Raw genomic sequence first — 17,722 nt, 5'->3', positions numbered from 1 at the left:
TCCTGTTGTTTATGTTTTCTCCATTCGACCCTCCAAATATCAAAGCGGAAACTGAGACTCATCAAACCGAGCGTTTTTTTTCAGCCTTCTGTTGTCCAGTCCTGACGAGTCACTGTGAACTGTATCCTCAGTTTCCTGTTCTCAGCTAAAACGAGCGGCACCCAATGTGGTCTTCTGCTGCTGTAGCCCATCTGCTTCCTGGTCTGACATGCTGTGTCTTCAGAGATGCTCTTCTGCATGCCTTGGCTGTAACCAGTAGTCATTTGCATTACTGTTGTGTTCCTATCAGCTTGAAGCAGTCTGGCCATCCTCCTCTGACCTCAACAAGCAGAGCTGATTTTCTTTTTTCCATTTTCTGGAAACCCCAGAGACGGTTGTGCAGCATCCTACATTGCTTCACTCAACCTACACTGCATGCTTGGCTCAGATTACGAGATATTTCTCTGTGTCACCACTTTTAAATTTTTATATTGATTCTAATGTATGCTAATTCTAATGCTAATGTATTTTGTTCACCTAATGTTCCTTAAACTGCTTTTACAGATATAAAAAGAGCTGAATAAATAAATAAATTCTGACTTCGTACTGTTTTTAAAAATCCTCCCCAATGGTGGAGGGAAAACCCTAACCTTACCCTAACCCTAGCAGGAAGATGAAAACATAAGGAAAGATAATAAAAAGCACCCAGAGAAATAGAAAGATCTGGAAACTGGCTGATAGTCAGGTGGACAGTATTGTCCCACAGTGGTAAATTTATCTTCAGAATCTGCACATTCAGAAGAGAAAGAGAGACCAAAGCGTTTGACTCATGAGGGTTAAATCGTTCAGTAAGCCATTCTGTCGCCCTTTTCCACACATGAGCCTGAGTCCTATCAGAAATGCTGAATGACCTCTGGCTTCACACTGAGCCGAACACACGCCCGCGTCTCCCTGATTTAAAAATCAAAGCAACAAAAAAAATTCATTTCCTCAGGTTTTACTGCTCGCCATCCTCTGAGCACCTGCCCGTGTCACCCCATCAAGACACATAACGGCCTGAATCACTGAATTAACGACTTAGTTTAGCAGGAAAAAAAGAGGAAAAAAAAGGGAATACATTATGTTTCTTCAAATCTGTGCATAATTAATTTCCACAGACAGACCGAGCCAGATGTTCAATTATTCACATTTCCTTAATGATAATATCAATGTGTGGAGAAGAGAGCTTAGATCATAATCAAGGACGGCTGGTTAATGGGGCCCATCATGAGGGGGTGGTAAACATTTAAGCACGTCTTTCTTTTTAAAATACTTTCAAATACTGTACTGAGTCACGGCAGACCGACACTGATGCTTTTAAATGATATCACCACACAGAACGAGGAGCTTTACAGAAAGGTGCGTTTGCTGAAATGTATCAAACCCCTGATCAACCATCAAAAACAGTTTCAGGGCGCAACGTTTTATTACAAAGGCAACTCTGTTCACCGTCCAAATAAAAAGGCTTGAAAACTACAGAAACCACTTGGTGACAAAGAGCTGTTAAAAAAACCCTTTATTCTTCACAGTATAATAGGGCTGCATAAATCGATTATTTTAGTAATCGAGTATTCTATCTATTATTCCATCGATTAATCGGATAAGAATTACTTTTTTCATTAACAGTTTATCTGCATATTTTAACTTCCGTACTGCAGTTTTTCACCGTGTGAAAACACCACATGTGGCAAAAAGGTTTGCTGTGTTTCCCAGCACAGTCTCAAGAGTGTGGGGGAGATGCCAGGAGATGGGCTGTTACATGTGGAGAGCTGTACAGGGCTGCAGAAGGGCATTAACCCAGCAGCAGGACTGGAATCTGGAACAGGAGGAGCCCTACAACATCACCTCCAGGATGCTTCTGACCAAACTGTCAGAATCAGACTCCTTGAGGGTGGCCCGAGGGCCCGATGTCATTAGTGTAACCTCTGCTCACAGCGTAGGAGCATGCAGCTCTAATGGCATTCTCCAGGGAATACCAGAACCAGTAGGTCCAGCACTGGCACCCCATTCTCATCAGAGATGAGAGCAGGTTCACACTAAGCACATGTAACAGATGTGAAAGAGTCTGGAGATGCCACGGTGAACATTATACTGCCTGAAACATCACCCAGCATGACCAGTTTGGCAGTGGGTCCATGGTCTGGAGAGGTGCATCCCTGGAGGGTAGTGGACCTCCAGGTGTTAGCCAACAGTGCCCTACTGCTGTTAGGAAGTAGGATAAAATCCTCAGACTCACTGTCAGACAGTTTGGTCAGAAACATGTAGGAGTAGCCCTCTGAGGTCATTTTGTAGGCTTCTGGTATTGTTCCTCCTGACTTTGCATTATACTGTAATGACTGAGTGTTTTTTGTTTTTGGTGATGGCCCACGGCTGGTTGTTTGAGCAGTTATTCATTTGTTTTCACAGAAAACAAATAAAATTTGCAAAATGAAGCAACTGTTGTTTTATGCTTTCTCTAGAATTCACGTTGGTAAAAATATAAAATACATTTATAGAGCACAGCAGCGGTGCTTCCATTGTTTTTGTGGCGCTCAAGAGGAGACACTGACAGAGACTTTCATCATGAATGAGTAACAAACGTAGCACTGTACAACAGTGCTTCCCACAGCTGTCAATGTCTCGACTAACTGTGGCCTGTCGGGGTCATATGTTAAAATTTTCTGACTGAGGTTCAGGTGAGAACCTCAGGTGAGGTCTGACACATTTTGACTGGAATTAAAAAATGTTATTCCCAGCCAGCATCCTCACCTAATCCAAACAAGTGTTTCCATTGTGAGGATCTTCGTAAGTGTATCATTTCCTGCTATATGACACAGATTAGAGAGAACATCCCAGCCTGAGTCTGCTGACACTGTCCAGAGTTCATGTGGGCAAAGCTCTTTAAAACATATGTGAACTATGTCTCTAAAAACAGGATTTTTCTACATTTTCCAGTGGTTTTAACATTGATTTTATTAAAAATGTAAATACGAAAATACCCAAGAGCCCTAAAGGCAGACTGGTCCAGGTGAGCTTGCTGCCTGTTTGGGTTGAAACCCAGCTGGGGCCTCCAAGGCTGCCCGTTCCCTCTGACCCAGTCCTCTGGTTTCAGAACCTTACTGGGAATCCTGGAAAAGAAATCATAATATGAGAAGGGGTTCCTTTTATTCACATATGTAAGACAGAGAAGGGTGCCATCATATTTACCTGAAACCTTGAACTCTATTAGCTATTAGCTTCACCTTTTCCCCAATAACTGCCAACTAATCAAAAGCACTGCCATAAGGTTTTAAGTATTACATCATAAAAAAATAATCTGGTGATTAGCAGGTCTTAAAAGTAGGTAAATATATAGGATAACATTACAGCACCATTTCATAATAGAAATTATTATTCACATCATACTCGTGTGTGTGTGTGTGTACAGGAATTTGGCTACATAAAGCATCTATACTACATAGTCTGCTGATAACAATGCTTTATGTTTAGAATCACTATAATCATAAGGCTACCATGTTGTTTACATTTGAATAATATTGCTGAGCAGTAGGTATGGCTTTAATATTGCTCAGTGATGAGTCATATTCTGTACTATTTATGGCCGTGAGTCATCCCTGACCAACATGTTAGACAATGCTCAGCCAATCAGAAGTTAGCATCACAGGCTAATCAATCAGGCTGCAGCCCAGAACTGATGTTCCTATAAACTGGAAGTTTCTCACTATCAGCTACAGCCAGCTGTTCAGGGACCGAGGTCAGCTGATAGATATGGGGAATCCCCACTTTCTCCATTTCACTCAATAATTGTCAAGTAGGTACAGCCAATCACGATATGATCACATGATTAGGCTAAGCCAATCAGGCATGAGAAAGAGGCTGCATATCATTAGCATATATTATCATAGCATTAGCAGTCTTAAAACCTCCATGTTGTTTATTCTCCATTTCAGATAAATACAAAGTGTACAAAGGTACTAAACATCCATTAATAGGAATATGTTGCACATCTTAAGAGAGCAAAGAACACACATGCCAAATTTTATGGCTCAGCTCATTGTAGTTTTGGAGTCTTTAGACCTGAAAGGTAAAACTTTGTAGACAGATGGACAGTTTGATGATGTTCCCACTTTATTTTGTGCACGAGGATAAAATCTCAGTACATCCTTACTGGTCCCATAGGAACGAATAGGGTAAGTAGCAGCCAGGTGAAGCTAATCAATGGTGATGAAGGACACCTGCTGGTTTTTTTTTATACATAAAGTTTTGGATTATGAAAATAGTGACAAGCACTGTATTTGTCAACTTAGAAAAAACAATTTCTTTCACTTCACTTGAGTTCCCCATCCCTGTCATGGCTGCACTTCCACCAGAAAATACACTCCTGAAGACAGCTTTATCTTCAACACTCTTGTCAGCCTTGTTGCTGCTAAAAATAGAGGCTGTCTGAGATGAATCTGTTTCTGATGGACTGGTGATATCGCGAGAATGGTCCTGAGTGAGTAAGATCAGCTCTGGTGCCCAGTATATATAGAGGGTTATAAAACACTTGCAAAATCACCATCTCCTTTCCCAACCATTTCCAGTAGCACTAACATCTGCTCGCTTTCTTCCCGCAGCTTCCTTTAATGTGAAAATACTGCCTGGGCCAGTAAAAGCAAAAAGACCAGCTAACATGGATCATAACTTACAAAACTAACATGTTGTAGTGAATAAGCCTTGAAACTGGTGCTTAAGACCACAAACAATATGAAAGCCTTTTCTGAGGTCAAAGATGAACTAAAGTCCTTTTCCTGTAGTCTTCTATAGAACTGTATGTTCCAATGATTTATTTAATATCGAAGAACAAATGGACCTGAATGATGCTGAGAGCCTCAGACTAAGCAGACATTCACGAAGCATTGAGAAATGAACCACCACATAGTTGGGCTTGGACTTTTCATGGAATTGCTACAATAAGAAAATATATGAATATAACTACTGTATTCTTTAGTAATGACAAGGGCAAAGGAAAAACTATTTCTACACCTGAAATGAAAACAGCCTTTAATGCTCAGCCAGGAATTTATGAGATAAATGCAAAAAAGAAAGAAAAAAAAAAAACCTTACTTCGCTTCAGGCAGGAGGACCGCCTTGAACACAAAGCCATCTGGATAGTGGGGATCCTTGAACTTCACTCTGGAAAGAAGAAAAAAATATCTGCAACTGACCACAACAGGAGTTCCACTAGCTCATCATTTTTTAATGGAAAAATTTAAGGGGAAAAAAAATCTCCACCTCAACATCAGTGTCTCAGTGTCAAGTGCTGCCATTTTCTTCTCTTGCCTACTTTGCTCTGTCATTTTCAACATGTGCCTTATATGTCTTTTCATCCTCAGAGAATGGCTCATATTACAGTGATGGGGGTGGGGTGGGGGGGTGGACGGACTATAATAATGTGCTTTCAAACAGCTTTGCAGAACCTCTGGAAATGTGAGGACATCGATGAACCTCAGAGATAAAAGAAGAAAACTAATCTGAGACAGTTTGTCATAATCTGGAGCCGATCCCAGCTGTCATAGGGCGAGAGGCGGGGTACACCCTGGACAGGCTTCAGGGCTAACACACAGAGACAGACAACCATGCACACTCACACTCACACCTATGGGAAATTCACCAATTAACCTAACCCCAGAAACAGCATGTCTTCGGACTGTGGGAGGAAACCGGAGTACCTGCAGAAATATCCTGGAACAAGGACAACCTCTACTTTCCTCCTATCATGCAACACAATCCTGCTTTTTTTGTGCACCGCAGAAACAAAATTATTTCATTAAAAACCAAAATCTACCAGAGTCAAAATTACAAAAACTACAGTTGACTATTAGCTCCCCCAGAGATGCTAATAGTCAACTGCGTATCCTTTTTGCTGGATAATAACTTGCAGCTGTTTGCTGTCGTTTTCACACACATCTTCTGTGTAATCCCAGCCCATTCTTCTTTGGCCAGTGTCTCAAGTTCCTCCATATTTGATGGTCTTCTGGCATGGACCTTGGTCTTCAGTTCACCACACAGATTTTCAACTTTGTGCAGGCCAGTCAGTAATGTTCACGCTGGCCTTCTGGAGGTCGTTCTTCACCAGGAGCGACGTAGGTTTTAGGTCGCTGTCGTGTTGGAAGACAAAGCAAAGACTCCTGAAAACCTCCGGCTGCTGACTACCGGAGGTTTTCGTCTTCACAATTCCTTACACCATGATGAGATTCCCAGTTCCAGACGCACTGAAAGCATCCCCACAGTATAATACTCCCAACACCATGTTTCTGTGGAGACGATATTCTTTGGCTTGTACACCTCTCCTTTCTCCACACATAAGCCAAAGAGCTCTAGTTTTGTCTCGTCTGACCAAAGGATGAACTTCCAGTACGCATAAGCTTTCTGCAGGCTGTTCTTACTATATTTCAGTCTGGACTGAAGGTGTCTCTTCTGCAGAAGTGAAGTTCTTCTTGGTCTGCAGTCCATTCCTGTGCACGGTTCTAGTGGCTGTCTTCTTTGAGACTACTATTTTCAGCTTTGCCAAGTCATTCACTGGTGTCGTGGCAGCTGTTCTGCAGTCTTCAGACATCTCTCACTAGTTGTCTTTCCAGAGTCGTTGAAATCTTTTGCTTCTTGTCGATACTTCTCAATAACTAGTATGTTTAGAAATGCTATGTTGAAAATCCTTTGCTCTGTTAAAAAAAGCATTTGAAATTTTCTGACAAAAACTTTCCTCCACATGTGTAATCCAGAGGAGAGACGACCTTTTAAGTGGAGATTAGTCAGATTCAATTCAGAGAAGGTTTCTGCTTTTTATAGGTGGAGTTGTGGAACTTTCTATACTTTTTATACAAAAGGAGCGAACACAATAAAATCAAAATATGTCCATGTCTTATTAAGGACACCGCCACTGTGAACTATAGCCAAGAAATAAGTAAAGAATTAGACACAAATTTGCACATTACATTATTTAATCTGATCAGAGGAAAATGTGTCACCCACAAGTCTGATAATCATTTCAGGAATTATTAAAAGGCCAAAAATGATCTGGATTCAGTTTCTCCAAATTGAGAATTTATGGCTTTTCTTGGTTTTCTTCATTCAATCTGAATATTTTTGGTTTTGAACTGAAGGTGAAATTAAAAAAAGGGAACATTCAATGCCCACTCCTAATGCTGACACTTTGGTGATTATTTATCATAGTTTTGATAACGTACCTTCAGCCAAGGATTTGCTGTGTGTCTCCTGTATTTAACCTCATCAAATGTAAAGGTGTTTCCTTTTTTTGTCCACCTCCATATTTGACATCATCACAGTCGTTGAGTATTACGTTAAATCCAGTGAGTCTTTCAGGCGAGTTTAGTTAAGTATTCAAGCGCTGCTCAGTTTGTGTTGACTTACCCGATGGACGTGTTCTGTGAAATGTCTCGCAGCACTGGAACAGGTGACTTCACCGTCCTGAAGGATAAACAAAAAGCAACACATGAAGCAGATGACACATTTAACCAGCTCTTCTTCTGTGGGGTTAGAGGCAACATGGGACAAGATGCAGAGAAGTGAGCTTAAAGCCGGTGTTCCTTACTTATCTGGTAGAATAGGGTCGTCATCAAGATTTAATCTACCTTGGATTCCATGGCACAGCTCTGCAGGGATCTCAGTGCCCTGATGGAGACAAAGCTGCCGTTTGTGCCCACAAATAAACGATGATTTAACACAGCAACACTTCATTATTATGTTTCCTCAGATCTTATTTGGTGATGGGCGTAAGTGAAGAATAAACCAGAACATCTGAAGCATAGATGGCTGCTTTTTTTTGGTCCTGCTAGCAAAGGGAAATGTATCTTCACATTCATGCTCCCCAGAGGCTGCACAGAGGAGACCACTTCTTGATGGGATTCTCATCCAATTTCAGGTCCCTGTCATTAGTTTTTTAAAAAAAAAACATTTTCAGAGATGAAGGTCGGGGTGTTTTTCACCATTTTCTAGCATGTTTTGAGCCGATGTTTTACTTGAGCTTTACATTTGGATCTACGAATATGAACTCTCAGTGCATTTCTAAAAGAATATTACATGTCTTATATATGAGAAGCCTCCAAGGCCTCCAAATCTGCTGTAAGAGATTGAACACCCAAATATTTTAGGGACCTCAAGCATCCATCATTCTCTGTTATGTTACCACATGTTTACCCTAAAACATTTGAAGCACTGAAGTGAAGTAGTTTTATAGATAATGGAATTTTAAAATGGCCTCTCAAAAAAAGAATGACATTAGAAAGTTTGTATAATTCCTATTAAGAAGTGCATCTTTCCACTGGGATTTCAGGTGAATCAGTGATGGTCAGGTGGCATTCGTTTAAAATAATTTAACGAATTGAGACAAAGATCCAAATCGAACAGCATGTCCACTCGGAAGGTTTTTTTTTGTCTCACCCTCATCTAACAGAACACATTTATTTATAAATTGATACCTGTCATCTAGACAGACTACATAACAGCTCATGTTTCACTGGAAAGGTTTCCATGAGAAAGCATTAATCGAAGGGGGGGGGCTCTTCAGTGAAGGCTTTTCTCATGAAATGCAGCAATAAATAAAACCCACATCAGTCTTTCTATCAGACTGTAAGGCCTCTGAATCGTTGTAATGAACTCATTTTCCTTCACATTACATTTCTTTCCTCACTGAAAGATGCACTCATTAAGAAGTATTTACCCGGGAAGTCTAACCACCGATTGCTTCGGTTTACAAATGCATAATCAACGAGACTAAAACCGAAGCAGGCGACACCTGCACGGCTGCAGCGCACATCTGCAGCACACTGACGCAGCAACATCTCAAAGTTTGATCCATAGAAGAAGAAGACTGTTATTATAGACTGTGTGTGTGTGTGTGTGTGTGTGTGTGTGTGTGTGTGTGTGTGTGTGTGTGTGTGTGTGTGTGTGTGTGTGTGTGTGTGTGTGTGCGCCACCACACTTAGTGTTTTGGAAAGTGAAAAGAAGCAAAGGCAGGATAAGACTGAACTGAAATCGGTTAGATCTGAATTTAAGTTGAAGTGAACGCGCGCTGACAGCTTCTGGTTTCTTACCTCGTTAGACTCTGTGCGGTACAGTTCATGGATGAAGTCGAAGAGCGGGTGAGACTTGCCCAGAAACAACACGTCGCTTCCCAGGCTGTTTCTTCTCTCTGTAACAGAGGGCAGACAGCGGCTGTGGTCAGAGAGGAAAGAAAAATCAAGTTCACTGCACAAACTGCAGCTCTGACTGCACAGGACTGAAGGGTGAAAGAGAGGCTTAGAAAACTGAAGAGCCAAATAAACTTTATCTAAGAAAAAAGGTAAATGTGCGTCCTACTGCCAGCTGTGTGCTGTGGGGCAGATGACTGAAAATTTCACTGTAAAAGAAATCCAGTTATTATATTTGACACAATGGGATTTCACTCACGTTCCTCAGCTGTGAGGTCGGGATACACTTCAGCCAGAGTCGCCCTCAACCGCCGTTCATCCACAAAAGGAAGCAAGGCAACGCCTTCAAAAGTAACATGATTATATAAAACAAATGCACTCATCATTACAGCATCAATAGTATAATCATGTACTAGTACAGTATTACATTTTCCTGATCTGCCTACTGTTTTATGTCTGCTGTGGGAATTCACACCAAAATGAACCAGCTATAGTTACAAATGCACGTCAGACTAAACCTTAACTTAATATACATGTAAAAACACATTTTCATTTTTTAACAATAAAGATAAAAATCTGCTGTAAGAAGTCTCCTCCCACCTTTAAAGTCCAGATTATTTAAATGGCACAGACTCACCCTGCCAGGCGTATTTCTTGCCGTTAAGATCAATGGCAAAGTCATCAGGATAAAAGTCGATGATGGGGGAATCCTGCGTCAAAGGGAGTGTTTAAAAAAAAAAAAAACAGCTTGAGACACTGACACAACCACCACAGAGTAGCTTATTTCATTTTGAGTCGAGGGAAAGTTTAAATACAGTCATCTAAAACTTACAGGACTGGTCATGAGGTTCCTCCATGTTGGTGGCAGGAAGTTACCGCTGGCTGCAGGAAACACTCCCATCAGCTGCTCCAGTGGTTTAAACTGCACAGAACAAACAACAAACAGTGATTTCTATGATTTCTGGTTAAAAGCCCTGCAGTGAAAACCTGTAGAGATGCTGCTGTTTGCATTTATACTTGTTTGTCTGCACTGAAACCATCAGCAACACTGGGCTAATCATGTTGGCTTTAAGAGCTAATAAATCCTCAGTTACTCTGAATGGAGGTATTAGCTTCATGCTAATTAATGTACTGTGTCTACATATCGTATTATCATCAAACACACATATTACACTGTGTAGTTACATATATCCAACTACACCTTATTAGATCACCATAACTTATACAGCTCTGTAAAGTTTACAAGTGTTGTCAGTTTCTACTTCACCTCACCTTCAATTATTTTCTCTCTTTTCTGGCACTGAGTGGCAGCTCCCAGTGTTGCTGTTTTTATCTTTTTCATTTAAATTAATTCAACACCTGAAGCTAATTTTTCTTGCTTGTTGAGTCCAAACTTTTGACTGGTACTATATGCGAAGATGAAATGGCAAATTTCTGTTTCACCAGTCTTGTAAAGTCAAGTTTTAAAAGTCTACTAGTGTTTTTTTCTTTGCATTACCCTCCTGGGAACTGGAGATTCTTCACCAGCTGACGGCACTGACAGGGATCAGAGGCGCAGAGCGAGGCCTCTGATCCCTGTCGGTGCTATGGAGGAAACACCAGGCTTTCAGTGCTGGAGCTGTTCCAGGAGTCATTGTGGGGACTGTGAGGTGTTTGCACAGTAAGCTGGATGAGTTCAGTGAGTTGATTAAGACCAGAGGAGCACCGTGAGTGGAGCCTGATGTGCTTCACTGGGTTGCAGTGAGATGTTGCCACACTCATTTTCAGGACTAAAGGGCCCGTACCGGGTTCAGCCATGTTAATCTGAGCGGTAAGAAGAAATGTAGAGGGCCTGCACTGGTCATGACTAAAGAGAAATGTTTCTGTGGCCTCACATGGCCCATATCATCACTGCTGATGAATCCGGTTTAAATCAAACACAGTTTGATGTCCAGACAACAATATCATCAGCTTTCTAATAAACATGTTTTAAACCCTGTGCTTTTTTTTGGCTACTTATTTGATATCCATGAAGTAAAACTTTTGTATCCAAATTCTAATCCTGATGTAGAAACCTGAGAATTTCAAATTGTGATTTCTCTGACACAGAACGGTTTTCCCCTTTTTTTAGTCCACTTTAAATGAGCTTTGACCCACAGAAGTTTCTGGATCATGTTCACATTTGACAGAGCTTTAAACCTGCATCTGTGGATGGCACGGTGGCCTGGAAGTGTTCCTGAGCCCATGCAGTGATTTCCATGACAGAGTGATGCCTGGCAGAGCTGCCTGAAGATCACGGGGATACAATATTGATTTTTTTTTCTTGCCCTGCACACTGCACAAATTATGTGTTCTGTATTCTACTCTGAATAAGAAAGAAAAAAAAAAAAAGGGTTTATGACATTTGCAAATCATTGTGATCTGATTTCATTTATATTTTATACATCATATCGACTGTCTTGTAATTGGGGTGGAGTAATTTCTGGTGTTTTAGTGAATTTCTTTAATAGCTTGAGCTGGTGTAGATGGCAGTAAACAAGCTACAGCAGCATTTAGTTCAAAGAAACATGACTGGTACACAACACACTTTAGATGACCTGATAGGAAAAACGCCCGATATCATGTGACTGAGACAAAAACAGTGAAAGTCCTTTCTTACTGGTTTGGTGTTCTTCTCAAACTCCGAGAACATGTCTTTGATGTTTTTGAAGTCAGAGGCGAACGGAGCGTAGTGGAACGGGAAGTACCACTTCCAGGAAGCACAGCCCTGCAAATCAACCAGTAAACAACCGCTGACTTTAACAAGACTTTTCATATATATAAAAAAAAAAAATCTAATTTCTGCAGAATCAAAACATACGTAATCAAGATAACTTAAGATCAGTTAATCTGTGCAATAGTTTGGTACTAATATAACCTTTAAACATAAATTCAGCTTGCTTTACATTTGCAAGAATAATAAAAACAAATATATTTTAAAAACACAATTTAAACAAAGAGACAATTACGTAACAAAAAACACAAGAGATCAAAAAGTGAAATACAAGTGCTACCAAAAAAAAAAATCTGAATCAGAGTACTTTATTAATCCCGGGAGAAAATGACAATCAAAAAAATGAACATAAAAAATAGAAAATAAAAATGTAAGCTCTATAAAATAAAACTAAGTAAAAAATGAGCACCGAGCGGGTGCCGATGATCAGCTGTTTCAGATTCCTAACAGGAGGAGGCGCTGTTGTGATAAGTCAGTGAGGAAGTGGGTGATGTTCGATGGGTCCAGCTTGAACAGCATGAATCTCTAGTGTGAGGTTGAACATCGTAGGCGAGATCGTTCTGGACTGATCGTGCTCGCAAGATTTTAAGAAAACTTGACCTCTGACCTTTAGCTTGAGGTTGAGGTCGCCGAGATTCAAACTTGTTCGAGAGTTTTAGTAGATCCATTCATGGTGTGAATTTGAACATCTGAGTTTACATCGTTCTCGAGTTAAAGATTTTGTGCCACAGACGCCGCCGACGTCAAGGCTACGACAATACCCCGACTTTTTCTTCAAAACAGCCGAGCTAACGAGACACTCAAGATGTTAAATAAGTTAAATATTTTGTACAATATAAACTGCATATTACAAGAGAAGTCAGGTGTCATAAAGGGGAGCTGTAAAGTTTGAGGGAGACAGGTGGGAATAATTTTTGGTGGTGGTGGTGCATCATGGTAGAATGAGTCTTTTGATGAACGTGATGCTGCGGCTGTGCAGCGTGAGATAGAGAGGATATGAAGGACTGATCAATATTCTGTGATGCATGCTCAATAATACAGGTAAGAAAATCCCAAAACCTTAATTGTGCTCATCTGGATGAAGTTTTCAACAGGAGAAATGTTTCACCACTCATCCAAGTGTCTTCTTCAGTCTCAGCAGAGTGCAGGTTTCCCCAACCTGATAAACCGTACAGCTGCAGAACACCGAGACCTACCACCACTGACTAACAATGAGCCATGAGCGCAATCCCATAATCGTTAATATGCAATTTGTCATCACCACTGATCACCGGCCATGAGTACCATTCACAGAAAACTGTTGAATGGCTGCAATCACAGCAACTGTAAGATGGCGAAAGACGTACTCTTAGTCACTTCCTCAGTTCAGAGATGGTCTCTCTCTCTCTCTCTTTTCACATTAAAAGCCTGGTTGACTCCCCGCTAAAAAACAGCGCTCCTCCTGTCCAGGATGTGCAGGCTGTGGAGTCCTCGCCTCACGAGGTAGCTCTTCTGTGTTGTGCCACCTGGTTAGCCAGAGGTTGTTTGGTATCTGTATGCACTGATTTACGCCACACATCAACTTTCAATAGGTCCCCCATTATCAGTGGTAATTTCACAGTCTAAGAACGATAGCTTGTCATTTTTCATACTCTCACTGGTGGACTCGATGTATTTGTGGTACGTTCAGATGAACAGAATCAACTTTCTGGGATTGTCCAGTACTGTTCGTACCCTGGACAGCATTCTCCTTGCTGATGCCACTGTCAGAGAGTCTACACCAGGGGTGGGCAACTCCAGGCCTCGAGGGCCGGTGTCCTGCAGGTTTTTAGATGTGTCTCTGCTTCAACACACCTGAGTCAAATATAGAAGTCATTAGCAGGACTCTGGAGAACTTGACTGCATACTGAGGAGGTAATTCAGCCATTTGATTCAGGTGTGTTGGATCAGGGACACATCTAAAACCTGCAGGACACCGGCCCTCGAGGCCTGGAATTGCCCACCCCTGGTCTACACCCACAACGGTGCTGAGCTTGACAATCAGTTTGTTGAGTCTGTTGGTATCCATTACCCTCAGTCTGTTATCCCATCGCACCTCATCATAGTATAAGCACTGACCACCACAGACTCAAAACATACTGAGCATCGTCCGGCAGACACTGAAGGACCTCAGGTGTCTCCGAAACAGACGCAGCTTTGACCGTTGCTGTAGAGGGGCTCGACAGACCCGACAGCCCACTGGCCCAAAAAAAGTATGTTGGGTAAGTTGTTTGGTCAGCCCTGGCTCATTCAGGGCAGCGACAGGATTTCCACCTATCAGCATAGCGGTGAGGCACACTGGCTGATGTGAACTCTCACTATTTAGCAGATTTCTTTTTTGAAACAGCAAAGATTTTCAGATTAAAATACCAATAAAGGTCTTTCTTCAAACCGCCTCTTCAGCCAGCGTAATTTTGTTAGCTGTGACAGCGCAACTAGAGTAAGAAGCTGAAATGAAAGTGCAGTAAAGTTTCATTTTAGCCAAACTGTTGGTTTGGTCAGCCACCATCTTTAAATCTGCCAGATTTCTTCTCTGAAGGCTGAATAATGTCCACCTGCTTCTTTCCAGCAATGAAACCTGCAAAGCATTTACACCAATACATTCACCAATTCTTTTAGCCGCTAAAGATTTTTAAATTATAAATTTGTGTTTTATTAATATAAAACACAAATTAATTAATAAACTTCTAAAAAATTAAGCTAGCAGTATATTAAGTAATTAAATGAACTTTGTTGTGGATCAGTAAAATATAGAAAGCCCAGTTAACCTCTGATTTACTGACTTAGGGGCACAGCAGGGAACAAAATAATATTAATCAGGGCATTGAAGCAGTTTTAAACTTTCATTTTATAGTGGCTCAAGCTGAGATCATAAAATGCTTTTAGCTGCCGTGTTACACACATGGATCAGGCTGTTCTTGCCATACTTTAGTTATTCTTCACTATAAGGAAGTGTCCACAATGTCAGTTTCCATCCGTTTGGGGTTTTCCTCAGCTCACCAGTTCATTCAGACTGGGGTTTCTGGTGGCTCTGTTACTCAGACAGCAGAACAGCCGCCAACTAACCGACTTCAGATCTTTAGCTCCCTAATTTGTGACATTTTAACTGGATAATGAACTCACTTTATATTCAGTTTACAAAACTAAAAGTAGAGAAAAAAAAAAAACCAACACCACATTTGAGTCACTCACATCAGCTCTAACTTTGATAAATAAAAATAAAAAACCCTGCAGACTGATTTTTGGCTCAATTTAATTTTTGGTTGGTGCTGATTTGTTGTTCTTCCCTTCATTCAGCGTCAGCTCATTTAGACACGATATCACCTCGAGCCCCAAAATGAAGAAAAAAACCAAAAGCAAAGGAAACTTGAAAATGGAAGCAGAAAGCCTTTCTTTGCCCTTTTTCTACTTTAGTTCTTCAGCAGCACAAAGCTTAAAATCCAACCTGACCAGTCTAAGATGGCAGCGCTGACATTTAAAACCCTTCACCGAATCCTCAGATTGCGTACTTTTGATTCACACACACACACACACACACACACACACACACACACACACACACACACACACACACACACACACACACACACACACACACACACACACACACAAAAACTGTCTACACTTTCAGACATCGGCTGATTTTTTTAGTTGCTTAAATGACCGAGGAGCAAAGACAGCTAGACCGTGGTTCGAACCCCGACGCCTCTGGGGAACAAAACTGTCTCTCACACCTGCTGAGAGGCTCCTGCATCTCTAACATAATCACCTTCCTCTGTTCTGTGTTTCAGAAATGTTTGCTGACAAAGAAGACGGCTCTGAAAGAAATAAAATATTCACCCTGCAGTTGGACCACTTATCCTTCCTGAGCAAACATGCTTCGCACCAAAGAACAACCTTCACTTCCCACAATCCACCTCTGAGAAAACGAGGTCCTCCGATAAATCCGCCAATCCTCGCATCTCAGCCAATCTCAGCTTTAAAGCCCGGCACTCTATTATTAAAGATGGTCATTCAAATGATAATACGGGCCTTTACCATGATAAAAGGTAGATGAGGCTCCGATCGCCACATTCAAACAATCGCACAGATCATTTATGGTAATATGACAAAATGCTGTGTCTCAAGGAGAAATTCATTTGTGACGGAGGCTGGCGGGGTCAAAGATCACAACAGGAAAAAATACATTAACTGTCCTGATTCAGAGCAGCTGATAAAAAGGAAGTTACCTCACCGTGTTATTAATGTCCATGAAGAAGCAGAACCACAGAGTCAACATTCACATATTTCATTTTAAATATAAATAAATGACTTAATCATATTGTGTCCACATGAGGGAGTCAGTTAATCAGGAATTTCATTAACAGATCAATTTTTTAAATACACATATTGAAATTGAAAATATTTCATTAACTAAAATTATCAGGGATACACTGAAATATCCACAGAATATCATCTGCTCATAAAACCTGTGTCTGCGCTGGCTAAATGTTTAAAGACGGGGTAATGAACTCAAAAATATGGGATATGTTTTATAATGATTTCTGTTTCATCCAAACAAAACTGGATCAACCCAGAGTGTCACAATCACTCAAAAACTGTCCAACCAAATAAAATTTCTATAAAAATTCCCAGATACTGAATTCCCTTACACTACACTAATCAAATCATGCCAAATATTATTTAAAAAAACTGTTATTAATGAATAAGCAGCCTGAGTTCAGCTAAATCACTGACCTGCAGTTTAATATACAAGAGAGAATTCAGGAAACACAGTTTGGAAAATGGGAACATTTTGACCGTGAGGACAATCATCTCTGTTTGAAGTATTAAAGTATCATCAAAAGAAAAACAATAACTATAACCCATCCTGCATAATTATCACTGCTGATGAGCAGCATGTATGAAATTAAAACCTGTCAGGGCTCACCACAAACACGTATTAAATAAGCCCTCATTAGAGCGGGCTCATTCTGTTTTTATACAACTAAAATGAAACAAAGATCAACACCACGTGAAAGCATTTCTGTTCGCTGAGAACACTCAGGTCCAACAGCAGCCATGAAACAAATCCAACACAGAGAGACGCGAGAAATCAGGAAACAGCTCGACTGTCTTTAACCTGCAGAAATAAAACTCAGATTTCATCTGGCCTGAAATAAAATAAAGTCCCAACATTGACTTTCAACCAGACAACTCTGCCCCTGAAACATGCCCGAGTCGGTCTCTCTAAATTTAATCACTGCCAATTACAATAAAAAACACAATAAAGATAAATCACCAGTGTCAAGAAAACACGAACATTCGAACTGCCATTAGAGAACAGCCAGTTAGTCAGAAAATTATCATTTGTGGTCATTCTGCTGAAAGAATTCATTTTCGACAAACGAGACCTTTTTTGTACATCCTATAGATTACTAGAGGAAAAATAATCTCGCTCTCTCTGGTTTCCATCCCCTTTGTGATGGAAAAACAGAGCCAGAGTGGGGATAAAGCGAGCTCGGTCTTCCCTGATCACTCGGTGAGGTGTGCGTGATCTTAACTCTGTCGGCGGCGGGCGGGAGCGTGAATGTGCGGCAGCGGAGAGCAGACACGTCTCCGTCCGTCGAGGACCCGCTAATGAATTCATTCAGAGCGGCCCCCTGAGACGGGCTTTGGATTGGCGAGCGTGTGGAGTTGACAGAGTGTGCATACGCAGGGAGCACAATCAGCCAGGACAAATCCCCCCCCGGCTCAGCCTGAGGCGCCCTGGCTCTTCTGGAGAGGG

General features: G+C 41.1%; 1 protein-coding gene across 1 annotated transcript in view; it reads right to left on the bottom strand.

Annotated features, from left to right (window-relative positions):
- The window catches only part of xrn2 (5'-3' exoribonuclease 2), a 53,621-nt gene that overhangs the window by 16,968 nt on the left and 18,931 nt on the right, over window positions 1-17,722 (bottom strand). The window contains exons 19-27 of the mRNA XM_030721814.1: window positions 11,824-11,931; window positions 10,018-10,107; window positions 9,823-9,895; window positions 9,445-9,528; window positions 9,090-9,187; window positions 7,589-7,668; window positions 7,408-7,464; window positions 5,104-5,172; window positions 2,997-3,125 (exon numbers count right to left, since the gene is read on the bottom strand). Coding sequence (XP_030577674.1) covers window positions 2,997-3,125; window positions 5,104-5,172; window positions 7,408-7,464; window positions 7,589-7,668; window positions 9,090-9,187; window positions 9,445-9,528; window positions 9,823-9,895; window positions 10,018-10,107; window positions 11,824-11,931 — 788 coding nt within the window. The remainder of the gene's footprint in view (window positions 1-2,996; window positions 3,126-5,103; window positions 5,173-7,407; window positions 7,465-7,588; window positions 7,669-9,089; window positions 9,188-9,444; window positions 9,529-9,822; window positions 9,896-10,017; window positions 10,108-11,823; window positions 11,932-17,722) is intronic.

The sequence above is a fragment of the Archocentrus centrarchus genome, chromosome 24 (genome assembly GCF_007364275.1).
Source record: "Archocentrus centrarchus isolate MPI-CPG fArcCen1 chromosome 24, fArcCen1, whole genome shotgun sequence".
NCBI classification, from domain to species: domain Eukaryota; kingdom Metazoa; phylum Chordata; class Actinopteri; order Cichliformes; family Cichlidae; genus Archocentrus; species Archocentrus centrarchus.
This window is presented reverse-complemented; position numbering and strand designations above follow the sequence as displayed.